The following is a 12,999-nucleotide window of genomic DNA, read 5'->3' as shown; positions in this document are numbered from 1 at the left end:
AACAGAAAGTCCGCCAACTGACTCTTGGAGTAACTTTTCGTGCCTGGGGCTAGGAGATGAATTTTTCTTGAGCAGGGACCTTAAGCAAAGTCTCTCTTTGCTAGCCCAAGGAGCAGCAGGTGCGACCAATGTTTGGTGTATCCTCTTTGCCAGCTCCAGGAAATAGCAAGGCAGTTCTCCTTCGGTCCTCTCTCTGAGTTCTCGATGCAAGGGGTGACATTTTTATCCCCACAGCTAGCTCAAGGCGATGGGGTACCTAACTAGCCAATAGGGATACCAGGTCCCTCCAGCCTGATGACCACTTTCTCTAAAATGTGGTATCTAACTATACCAGAGTGCACTATCCCGCCCACTCCCAACATGATAGACTGCTTGTCTTGGTGTGCAGAGCTGCCTAGCTCACCCCAGAGGTGTGGCTACCTGCGACTACAACCCCTTGAAAAAATGGTTTGACAACAGCTTTTCCCCTCTCTGTCCATGATGCCCGCCTGTCTGCAGAAACGAAAAAGAAAACAGCCCAGTTCCTTCTGTGACTACCATTTTCCCTTCAGGGCGGCTTCCGCTTTGAAGCTTGCCTTTTGGGCTTACACCGTGTTTGGCCTTCTTGCCAGGAGGAGGTCTTACCTTCTGCCTTGGCAGGTCCTTAGTGCTCCTTCCTGAGTCATTCACACATCTCCCCGGGAGGGCAGAAGACTGTCTTGAGGACAGCAGCTTCTGTGGAACCGTAAATGGTCACTTAAATATTCTCGTAACAACAAGAGAGGAAGGGAACGGAATTGGTGCTCCTACTCCCCTCAGGAGAAATCCGAGAAACAACAAAGGAGCATCATAACAATAACCTTTGAAAAAGAGCAAGCATGTAGCAACTCCCACAGTCTCAATCTACTGTGAGGGGGACCTCTTTGGGTTGTTCGGAAAGCCCTCACTCACCAACCTGGTTGGTGACATGCTTCATCATCGGGCCCCACCAGGAGTGGCTGAATGCCACCCTAGTGTGCTGCAATGCCAGATTACTGCGGAGCTGGTTTTTTGTTAAGTGAAGTGTGATTTTTAAAGTGATTTAAAATTGTACCAATTGTGTCAAAAAAAGACATTTTAATAGTATTGCCAATTGGACATGGATAAAAACAACAGTGTGGGATAAAGGACCAAAATTAGAAGTCCAGATTTATCCTATGTGTGGTCAATGTGTTTCTGCCTCAGTGATAATGGTATATCAGGCGTTCGTCAGGACCAGTGAAAACAAGTGAAGTAAAATATTATGATAAACCCCAGTGGTATAGGCGCGCTAAGGCCCACCCTAGCCTGGGGTACAAGTGTTAAAAGAATTTTTTTTCAAAAAATACTGTCTCAAGATTCCGATTTATTAGAGTGGAACCGAGTTTATTAGAAAGTGCTACCGATTAGAGCACCCTATGTCTCGGGAGGGGGGGTGTGAGAAAGTACCATCTTTCTTGCACTGGTATGCCCCCACTTTTTTCTGAACTGCTGATGTGCTTAGACTGAGTATGCACTGGGCCCCTGCCAACCAGGTACCCAGGGCTTGTGTTCCTTCCCTAAAAGCTGTGTTGAAACTAAAACCCAATTGGCATCTCTGGCAACCTGTCAGCCCCTAGTATATGGTACCCTAGGTACCCAGCGCATGGTGACCAGAGAAGAGTCCTGAGGACTGCAGCACTTATTGTGCCATCCTCAGGGGGCCTGTACCCTGACACCCACACACTGCCTTTGCTGGCTGAGTGTCTAGGTACAGAGCTAAACAAAGAGTCGACATGGCACACAACCCTGTGTGCTATGCCCACAGAACCCACTGCTCTGGCATACTTCAGTCACCCCTCTAGCTGAGTGCCCTATGCCAGAGGTGCGGGCACAGGTGCATGAGCCCTGTGCCCCTACAGTACCCAGGGCCATTCCTGGGCACTGTAAGTGCAGTGATGCCATTAAGAGTATATGGTGCTGGGAGGTTGTCATTACGAGCTCCACAGCACCATAATGGCTGCACTGAAGACTGACACGTTTGGTACCAAACTTCTCAGCACATTAAACCCGCACTGATGCCATTGTGGGATTTAATGTAAAGTGCACCAGAGGGCATCTTAGAGATGACCTCTGAAAACCTAACCTACAATCCACGTCTGGGCTGAGTGGCTGCCGAGGCTGCCACACAGCAGACATGTTGCTGGACCCCTGTGTGGAGAGCCCCCTGCTCTCATGGGCCTGCAACAATGCACATCCTGGACGAGGTGCTAGGTCTCCTCCCCCAGGATGGGCAGGGGGAAGCTTCAAAGGCATGCCGCCTCTGTGAGTTTCTCCAGACTATTTGCTGTACCCAGCATCTGGCCCCCACCAGTTCTGACCCCCACTCTGGAGGGAAGACTGGCGGGAAAAACTGGAAGAGGGGTGTGCCAGCCTGTGCCAACCCCACCCCTCAGGTGGGGTAGACGAGTTGAAGCACGACCCCGGGCTCCGGCCATCTTGAAGATGGGGAGCCCCGCCCAATCCCAGCTAGGCTCCTGCCCCCCTCCCACAGGAGAGGAGCAGGCTAGGGGGTGTACCCACCCCAGGACCTTGCCCTACCTGTAATGCCCCTAAATTCAGTATTTAGGGGCTCCCTGAACCTTCCTTCCTCAAAACCCGATACCAAAAGAAGAAAGAAGATCAAGAAGAAGACCCGCCGCGCAGCAGCTAACAGGACGACAACAACTGACTTGGCCCCAGCCCTACCGGCCTGGCGATCCTGCAACCTGCTCCTGCCAAAATCCTGGCGACTCCTGCGGACAGCAACCTTGTGACACCCAGAGGACCTGCCTGCCTTGACCCTCTTAAAGATTGGGACTCCCATCATCCCATCAGCAGAGGCTCTGCTGCACCCCCCCCCCCCCCCCCCAACCCCCTGGTGCCAGCCAGGAAGCTCCAGACCAGCCCACTCTGCACCCGCCGAGCCTGGCCTGTGCCCGAGTGATCCAAGACCATGAGGACGTCCCACTGGCGACTGGGACCCGAAGTCCAGTGCCCAAAGACCCTCCTCGACGAACCAGACGACGCCTGCAGACTCAGAACTAGGGCCCCCCCCCCCCAACCGCGACCAACTGAGGGTAAGCTTTTCCGACACCCAAAAACACCCCTGCACCTGGCGCCCTACAGCCCCCTGTGCCTTCCTTTGGGGTACCTACCTGTGCTCCAAGATCCCAACTTACCTCTCAACGTGCTGGTTGCCCCTGGAGAGTCTCCGCCCCGAGCCTGCAGCCTTTGTTCCCTTTTGACCTTTTCCATTGGATAACATTGAGCGCCCGACGGCTCAAAAGCACCCTGCACCCAGCCGCCTGAGTACTGCTGGCCGTGCCACCTTTGTCCTATCCTGCTTCCCCCTTAGCCCTGAGCAAGTGACCAGGAGCCCAGCTCCCACAGCAGCCACCAACCGGAGGGCCCCTGTCCCCCATTGGATAACAATGGGCCTGCCTACCTCTGCACTCGGCCGCCCCTGCACCGCTGAGGGTAAACCAACTGTACCTACCTGACCCTGGGGGACCCCTGAGTCTATGCCCGGAACCAGAACTTCACCAGTCGAGTACTGACCAGGAAACAGGTAACTCACTTACCTGCCATTGAATAACATCGACTGGTTTGACTCGAAAAATCTTCTTAGTGTCTACTTTTGGAAACTTGAAATATTCATATAAAATCAGCCGAATTCCGAGATACTCACCTGTGATCAGGGGAGGAGCCAGTAATGTACCTTGTAGCCCAGTGCTGAAACGCAAAAGTAATCCCTAGCGGGTTTACTAGTAACTTGTATTTTGTCCATAGGAATCCATTGTTTGCTTTTCTATGAAATTTCTTCTGTCTACTTTTGAAAACTATAAATATTCTTTAAAAATCATACGAAATACTGAAACGTAATTACTTACCTGTTTTGAGTTGAGATCCCAGTGCTGGCCCCAGGAGACCAGTACTGGATTGCAAAAGTAAAGAGATCGTACTTTACCTGCAACCTGAATTTTCTCCCATTGAATAACATTGCTAGATTTCTGTTGAAAAGTTTCTAAGTGTGAACTTTTAAAATAGCTTTTTATTCCTGAAAAATCACCACAATATCTAAAACGTTTTTGCTAAACAGTTTCCAGCTTAGACCCTAGCACTGAGCCTAGGAGCCAGTCCTGGAATTACCTAAGTGATCTACAAAGTAATCACCTGTGACTATGTAAGGGGATCCATTGAGCTCAATGCTAAATTGTGTGTAGAATTGTGTTGCCTACTGCAACCCCTGTACCTATTGTCTTTTCAAAGTTTATTGCCTTTCTGAGGGTACTCATCTGAGACCTATCCTATTGAGAGCAGTATATTTTTGATGCCTGTTGGTTCTAGAAATAAAACAACTATATCTTTTGATATAAAAACAATTGGCCTGGAGTTCAGTCTGAGTGTGTGAAACCTTTTGCTGACTGAGTTTGTACAACAAATGCTTTACACTGTCCTCTGGTACTGCCTCACTGCTCGACCAAGCTACCACTTTAGAGAGTAAGGTCACACCTGGCTTTAACCTCTGTTATACCTCTGGGGTTTGTGGACTCTATACACACTCTACCTTACTCTGGTCCAGTATATATAGAGCCACTTTCTCACAGGGTGGTAGCAAAATGACACACCGCCCTGTATGCTAGGGGGTCCGGCATTCGAGGGTTCGCTTAAATACCGAGCGGGTGCCTAGCATACAGGGCGGTGTGCCATTTTGCTACCACCCCCCTCCCGCGACCCATGGTGCTCTAATCGTTAGCACTTTCTAATAAACTCGGTTCCACTCTAATAAATCAGAATCTTGACAGTGTTTTTTGGAAGATTTTTCTTTTAACGCTTGTACCCCAGGCTGGGGTGGGCTTGGGATTTCACTGGTCCTGACGAACACCTGATAGACCATTATCACTGAGGCAGAAACATGTTAACCACACATAGGATAAATCTGGACTTCTAATGTTGTCCTTTATCCCACACTGTTGTTTTTATCCATGTCCAATTGGAAATACTATTAAAATGTCTTTTTTTTTTTTTTACGCAATTGGTGCATTTTTAAATCACTTTAAAAATCACACTTCACTCACAAAAAAACCAGCTCCGCAGTAATCTGGCATTGCAGCACACTAGGGTGCCATTCGTCCACTCCTGGTGGGGCCCGATGATAAAGCATGTCACCAACCAGGTTGGTGAGTGAGGGCTTCCCGAACAACCCAAAGAGGTCCCCCTCACAATTGATTGAGACTGTGAGAGTTGCTACGTGCTTGCTCTTTTTCACTGGAATACTCTGCAACAAAGTGGCAATTTCCTAAAGTTGGCATTTGTTCATTAGTTACATTAAATTCAACTTGAACAACACGTCTGGTTTAATGCAACAATTGATTTGATACCTTGGAGGTCCATAATAAACAGGTTGTGTTTTATGGTCTTTTAAGAAAAGACTATATCATCAACCACAGACACATACACCCTGACATTTGAGGTACCTCTCTTCCTGACCACGTACAGTAACCACAAGTTAGGAGGCACCAAGTGACAGTAGAAACCTGTTCACTGACTGAGAGGTGCTACTCACTAGCAATAGCCTATCCATTGACTTCAACAGGTGCATTTGACAAACATCATTGATGTAAACGAGATGTAATAAAACACAACTTTAGGTTTTGTGAAATACATTAAAAAAAATTGTGTCTGTGAATGGATTCCTTGTCTGTGGTTTCTCAGAGTCTCGCTTGTGAATACTTCCTTTGCACCCGAGAGGAACTTGGTGAAAGCTCCATATTCTCCATACACAAACTTTTGCATGTCCTGTTACCCTGACTTCTCTTCAATTTCTCACCCCCACAAGGTTCTTTGGCTAACAAAGTGAAGCGGAAGGACACACTTGCTATGAAGCTGAACAGCGTACCAGCCTCTGAGGAGCCACAGGAAGTAAATGTTCTACCCCGGAAGAGCAAAGAAGAGTGGACCGAATTCAAGCAGCAAATTGGCACAGCTCTGAACAGGTATGTGCTTGGCAGCTGTGCATGCATCACAACCTCTGCTACTTCAGCTTGGTTGTCGTCGCTAGACTCCACAGAACACTGCTTCAGTTCTATCACACTGCTTTCCTTTTTGTGAGACTCCAGAGAACACACACTCCTCTTCTACCATACTGCCCACTTTACTGTTAGGATACTGAGAAACCTGCTCCACGTGCACCTCACTAACATCTACTTTGTGTGGATTCCAATAACTCTTCCTCATTCCTGCCACTGTGTCTTCCATATCCATGGACTGCCATGTACACTGTGTAGTACCACTGTGCACTAGGTTTGCTAGAGACTTCACAAGTACTCCATTCTACAAATACTATTTCAACCGCTCTGTATTCAGTACTGTCCGAACACCAAGGCACACCTCTTTACTTTTGTGTCTTAGTTCTCCGTGCCGATGGACTTCTGAGGCGCATTTCTCCTCTTATACCACTCTGTCATAGTTGCTTGAGGGCTACACCCTTCCACTTACACTCTGCATTATAATAATGCAAAAATAGAAATGCATCCTTGTACAATTCCCTGATTTTGCATATTAACCCCTTCTGTGCTGATGACGAGCTCAGCTCGTCATGCAGCACAGTGCTCGTGTGCTGATGACGAACTGAGCTCGTCATGACCACACCCGTTTCTATTGTGGTCCAGCACAGGAGAGGGATATCGATAGCAGCCAAGGTGTTAATGTGTGTCTGGCCTTCACCTGGTTTTCTTCAAGTCCCCCCTGTGGAAAATCGAAGCTCAATGACAAATAACTGACTCGAATTGTATTGATAAATTGACCAAAACGCAAATTGGTTGACTGTTGCGAAAAAGTAAGTGCACGTGTATTGCTTTCATATCAGTTAAAAGGGTAATTAGAATCCAGTCTTTTGAAAACATGTGCATGCTTACTTAATCATGAAGTTTTACAACATGCATATGAAATCATGTGTGTGGCAATGTCATGCATACGTTAAACGATGCCTTCTCAGACAAAGAAAGGTTGCTGCTCATCTGTCTGGGAATGCTCTAAAGCAATATATGCACAATATGAAGTCTGTTTTCCAGAGCGAGACAGACTATTGGTGGTAAAGTTTATATTTTGGTTCCTTAATCTATTACTTTCAGCCTACAGGGCTCTGTTATGACTGGATTTTCTCTTGCAGGTAAAATGTCTTCATGTCAACTCTTCTCTGTAGAGTTTGGTGATAACAGTGCTTCTTGTTGACGAAGAGCTCATGAGGGGAAATTTGCTGCTCTGCTACTGGGCTTTATTTGTGAGATGTAGCTTTTTCTAATCTGAAACAGGTGTAGCAGTGGCAACTATCACTGCCATCAAATGACCCTTTATATCTTAAACTTGCAGAACATCTTGTGGCCCCTTTCATCTTTTAGTTTGATCCCCACAGCTACATGTACCATTAGTATGTCCACATAATGCCAATAACGTGTTCATCAGAGCTGCAAAGTAAGGCCTACCTCTACACGCCCCCCAAGAGATCTGCTTCATTGAGTTGGTCAAAAGGGTGAGGATGCTTAAGTGAGGGGCCTTCAAGTAGAAATTCTTTGCCTATCAGATTACCGCACTAGCTATCAGATACTATGTAGACCCACTCTTCAATCTGCCCCACGCCCTCACACCTAGACTTCTGCTCCTCCATCCTCAGTGCTAGTCACTCTTCTCCATCTCAGTCTGTCTCACCACTAACACAGTCGCCCACTCTCCTTTCCATTTCTCTCATTTATTTTAACATAGAATAGATCTCAAAGCAAGTTAACAAAATATCTACTGTTCTGTAACGTTAAAAGGGCATGCAGTGATGTAATGTGTTACCTTCATGGTTGATCATTTGAGTCAATGTACATTCAGGCTTGTAGTGGTGTAAAGATGCATAGTTGGGGGTATTCTCCATATGGTTTGTGACATGGAGACCTGTTCTCACTCAGAGTTGTCTACTTGCTGTGCAGAGTACACAAAGTGTTATCAGCTTGTTGTAGTGTATCCATTCAGGATGATGAGGTGGCAGATATAATTTGTTGTAGGCTTGTGGTTAGCTTTTCACTTCATGATTTTTGATTTGGAGTCATGTGTTCATTCAGGGATATGCTCTTGATGCTGTGTGCCTTTTTCAGATTTGTAGGTTTTCAGTGGTGTTTTCAGTCAGCGTTTTGGGATTGCAATGGTGTGTACATTTATGGTTGTTGGCTTTGAGTACTTGTATAATCAGGGTTGTTCGCTTTTGTTCACGTTATATGTTCCTTTTATGGTAATGTACTTGGCGACCTGTGTACATACCGAATTGTGACTGGATAGATGTGGTCATCGAGCCTATTCAATTTAGAGTGATGTGATCCATTCAGCGCTGTGGAATTCATGCAGCGTTGGCATTTGATGCATGGACGTGCAGCACTACATGCATGTCAAGGGACAGGCCTTATAATGCAATGTGTACTCTTGTGCCACATACTATCCCTGATTTTAGGTACGGAGTGAGGGTATAAAGAGATTTGGTGTGTAGTAGAATTAAAGTGAAATGCACCAATCATGGTGATATGGAGCTTAAAGATCCAAGGCTTTGTAAGATGTATATCTTCCATATTTGTACATTCATCATGGTTTGCAGACCAGAGTGTTCTTTACCATTAACGTATGTGGGTTTAGAGTCCTGTATATATTTAGGTAAAGGGATGTGTTTTGATGTGGTGTGGCCTTCGAATGTTCTACTCTGATGGAATTAATGCAGCCTTGTTTCCATGCTTGAGAACTTGTCCATTCTCTGAAACCCTGAGACAGTCCTCTTTTTCTTCCGTTCTTTATAGGCGGCTCAGTCAGAGGCCGACAGTGGAGGAACTGGAGCAGAGAAACATCCTGCAGCGTGAGTATTATCAGTTCTTCTAGCGTGACTTGAATGATTGAGAATGAATACCAGTTATCCCCAAGAGATGCACTTCTGTACATCAATGGAGTGCTCTCAAACCGATTTGATTACCCCGCGGCATAGTGTTTGTATGCATTTAGTGGTCCAGATATAGTGCAGATGTGCTCTGGTGTTCTGGACTGGCTGGTACACGTTTTGGGGTGCCATTGTGCAGATATTGGAACTAAATGTGTCATATACACAATGGAACTCCTACCTGTATTAGTTAATTTTCAATCCTTTTATTCAGATTCTATTTCTCACATGAATAGTATATGTCCCATTTCCAGAAGTAGTTTTATGACCTTGTACAAAATAATAAAATTCAGAGCACTGTTCTATTTAACCACAAATACACCTTATAAAAGAAAGACTGGTCCAGAGAAGGGCCTAGTAATTGTACAAATCTGTGGCAGCGACACATTTCACAGAATTGGAGACTATATATAAATAGGCTGTCCTATTTTCAGTGTTTATTTTTTGTGGATTTTAGTGGTGTGTTCAGTGTTTTCCAAACCTTTGAAAAAAATGCTTATCAGTGTTTATTCAGCTGCCTAGCCCTCACAATAGACATAACAGTTTTCCCAGTTTTTACAAAACCTGTTTTTTTGCAGTATTTGTTAAAAAGTACTTTTTTTTAATGTAAAGGAGATGCAATGCAGGCTATGTAGTGTATTCCACTGGCAGTCCAACTGACTTTTGTTAGACTGTTTTAAAAATAGAAAGTCTGTGTATTACACTGTCACTCGCATCTCATTACCTCTCACACGCCCTCTTTCCAGTCTCTGTCTGGATTACAGTACTATTAAAACCTACTCCTCACTCAATATGATGACATTGAAGGGGTGGTCAAGCCTCCCAGCAGCATAGTACCTCATGAAAGTTTAAAGATTTTGGATTACTCATGACTTTCCTATCTTTGAATGGCATTTTAATTTGCGGTTGTGCATGTGTTTCAGTGTTTATTTTTACACTGATGGCCGTTTCCCTTTCTTTGGGGTTTTATCAGTTATTATAGGTCTAACCCTAAAACGTGATGTTAACGTTTCGAAAAAAATCCTGTCCACATACCAGATACATCGACAAATTGACTATGGCAGCTTTCTGTTTATCATTTCCCACTCAGTTTTGCGATCTAGTTCACAGTTAACACTTAAAATAAACTGACCAGTGACATTTTACCAATCACCTTGCAGGAAGTTTTCCATTTCGCTCAGTTTAAAGTAGAGAAGGTGCTGATGTTTCATTAAACAAAATGGGATCCAGAAATGCATTAATATTAAAAGGCTTAGTGGAAAGGAAATGTGGGAGACAGAACTCTTGTTGCACTATCTACTGATTTTCCCACATTCTGCATTTAAAGTTTTCAACAAACCACATTCACATATTGCTCTATGCCACATTGCATAATTGTAGTGAAAGACCCTGCCTCACCCTCTCCAAATCTAAATAGGGACCCATGATTTTTAAAGGAAAACCACTTAATCTGCAAGAAACGAAAGACAACCACTTAAAACACACAAGCATTTACAATGCAATAGGTCTTGCATTATTAAAGTTTGAGCTATTGGCATTGTAAATGACTATGCCTTTTATTCATTTGCATCGGTGCGTAAACAAGCACTCTGAACGTATAGTCCTTGCTTACGGTGAGCAAGGCTGGCAGTAAAAGAGACTGCCAGCCTTGCTTTTCATAAGCATGGTCTATAAGTACAAAGTGCTTGTTTACTCACTGATGCAAATGAATAAAAGGCATTGTCATTTACAATGCCAATAACTCAAACTTTAATAATGCGAGACCTATTGCATTGTAAATGCTTGTTTAATAGCCCATTGCCCCATAATCCTCCTGTTGCGCAGTAAGCTCACATATATATGAAAGTTATCAAAAGGGGCCGGGAAGCTGTTGGAACAATTCTCCCATCAGAAAAAAACATTTGATACGCATGGGGTCTTTCCCCTCAAAGGATTTGACCCCAAAATGGAAACAAATATGGCCAAGGAGTGTCGTCTCTGTGGCCAAGGGGAAGAGTCACTACTATATTTTCTATGTACTTGCTCTTTTTTATTGGAAGCCCGAAAATCCACCCTCCGGGAGGCTCTAAGGAAGGAACAAATAAGAACATGTAGAGCAGTGGTCATTAAATGTCTCGGAGGGTCGTCAATTCCCCTGTCCTGCAGAGCCATAACACTATGGAAAATCGCAGCAAAAGAACTGGCAAAATGCGACAACTAATTAGCAGATTTTTCCCAAATCCATTGTTAATTTCGTAATTATTTTTAAAATAATAAGCATCTCCTTATTGCGACATCGACTTTAAGTCTTTTTAGGTTTTTAAAAATGTATATTCTAAAGCACTGCGTTTCATGATGGTTGTCCATCCTTTTATGATTTTTTTAATGAATCAAATAAAAGTATATTTTGACTTGACTTGAAGTTATCAAAAGGGGCAGGGAAGCAAGACCTTGTTGAGCCTTTGCTGAGGAAAACCAGAGATTGGAGTGATGAAGATTGCCTTTAAGTAATCGGGGCATTGCTTCCTCACCCATCTTTATTGACAGAAGTCCTTACTTTGAGAGGCTTCAGCAACGCCATGAGTATAGAGGATAAATGCACACAAGAAAAGATGACACAACACGTTGGATATTTGAGACACGCAAGTTGAACTAAAAGAATATTCAGAGACATGACATCCATCTACACTGGACACTGGTAGCTATAGGGACACCCACAATCTGATGGGATTTAGAAAAAGCTGATTTAGATCCACCCACTGGCAATGGGATGGCAAGCCAGCCATAAAGTGACCAGAGGGGATTTTCATGCCCTAATGAAATTAGTATTGGTCAAATGGATGAGCAGGGCACCACTCCTATCCCGACCACGAACGGCCCTTCCCTACAGAGTCTAAGGGGACAGACCAAAGGCGCACCAAACAGTCCTTTATCTGAGTGGAACCTGTTCCCAGCCTTGAGAACAGTGGTGCAGCAGAAATTACTTTGGCTGACATGTTAGAGTGTAGTTTCTATACTTGTAGTTCTGTGATCCTCTCGCCTCGACCATCTGGTGAGCTTCCCCTTGTAGCGAGGGACCTAGACCGCCTCATTTGAAAAGCAGGAGGAGGCAGTCCGCTCAGTGTGCCAAGCAGGAAGAGGCCACCAGCTCAGGGTGCAAAGCAAGACGAGGCCGTCAGCTCAGGGTGCAAAGCAGGAAGAGGCAGTCAGCTCAGGGTGCAAAGCAGGAAGAGGCCACCAGCTCAGGGTGCAAAGCCGGACGAGGCCACCAGCTCAGGGTGCAAAGCCGGACGAGGCCGTCAGCTCAGGGTGCAAAGCAGGAAGAGGTTGTCAGCTGATGGTGCAAATCAGGAAGAGGCCTCCAGCTCATGGTGCAAAGCAGGAAGAGGCCGTCAGCTGAGGGTGCAAAGCAGGAAGTGGCCGTCAGCTTAGGGTGCCTCTCATGGTGACAGGCCGGCAGTGGGAGTCACCTCCTGGGTTGCCACAAGGCCATATAGAAAATTCAGCTGACAAAGTAAGGACTGTGGCAAGGAATGTTCAACCTTTACTCGTGTTACAGAAGGAAATCAACCTTTTCCAAGTCTGTATTTATTTTCAAAAATAAAAAACAGGAATAGGAGCTTTCATTGATTGCCTCTCAACTCAGTCTACCATAACTACCAGTCTAATAGCTGAACATAGGTTTACTCGGCTGTGGCTAATTATAACATTAAAACCCTACTTACGTCAATGTGTGGGTGTGCATCCACTAGTTAAATGAGGTGGAAAGGTACGAATTTACAGTGACATAAATACATCGAACACATACCAACAAGTTGAAAAAAGGAGAAATATGGATAAATGCAGAGTGAAATGGCAAAAAGTCACTACTACCAAAAGTGTCAGACTGTACCCTGCATGCCACGGCAGACAGAACTCCCATGACCAATTACCTTGTGAGGGTCACCACAAGCTTGCAAACTTCCTGTGAGAAGAAGCATTGTTAATATGCTCTAAACATAGACCGCACCAGTACCTCCGCTGCCACACGTGGCATTAGTATG

The 12,999-nt window shown here is 45.1% G+C and overlaps 1 protein-coding gene across 8 annotated transcripts in view; it reads left to right on the top strand.

Annotated features, from left to right (window-relative positions):
• The window catches only part of PHACTR4 (phosphatase and actin regulator 4), a 633,103-nt gene that overhangs the window by 489,237 nt on the left and 130,867 nt on the right, over window positions 1–12,999 (top strand). For all 8 annotated transcript variants that reach the window (XM_086957584.1, XM_086957577.1, XM_086957583.1 and 5 more), the window contains 2 exons: window positions 5,858–6,014; window positions 8,844–8,899. In XM_086957584.1, the coding sequence (XP_086813710.1) occupies window positions 5,858–6,014; window positions 8,844–8,899 (213 nt within the window). The remainder of the gene's footprint in view (window positions 1–5,857; window positions 6,015–8,843; window positions 8,900–12,999) is intronic.

This window comes from Lissotriton vulgaris, chromosome 2_1 (genome assembly GCF_964263255.1).
Source record: "Lissotriton vulgaris chromosome 2_1, aLisVul1.2, whole genome shotgun sequence".
Taxonomy (NCBI): Eukaryota; Metazoa; Chordata; class Amphibia; order Caudata; family Salamandridae; genus Lissotriton; species Lissotriton vulgaris.
The sequence above is the reverse complement of the archived record's forward strand: the minus strand, read 5'-3'. Positions and strand labels throughout refer to the sequence as shown.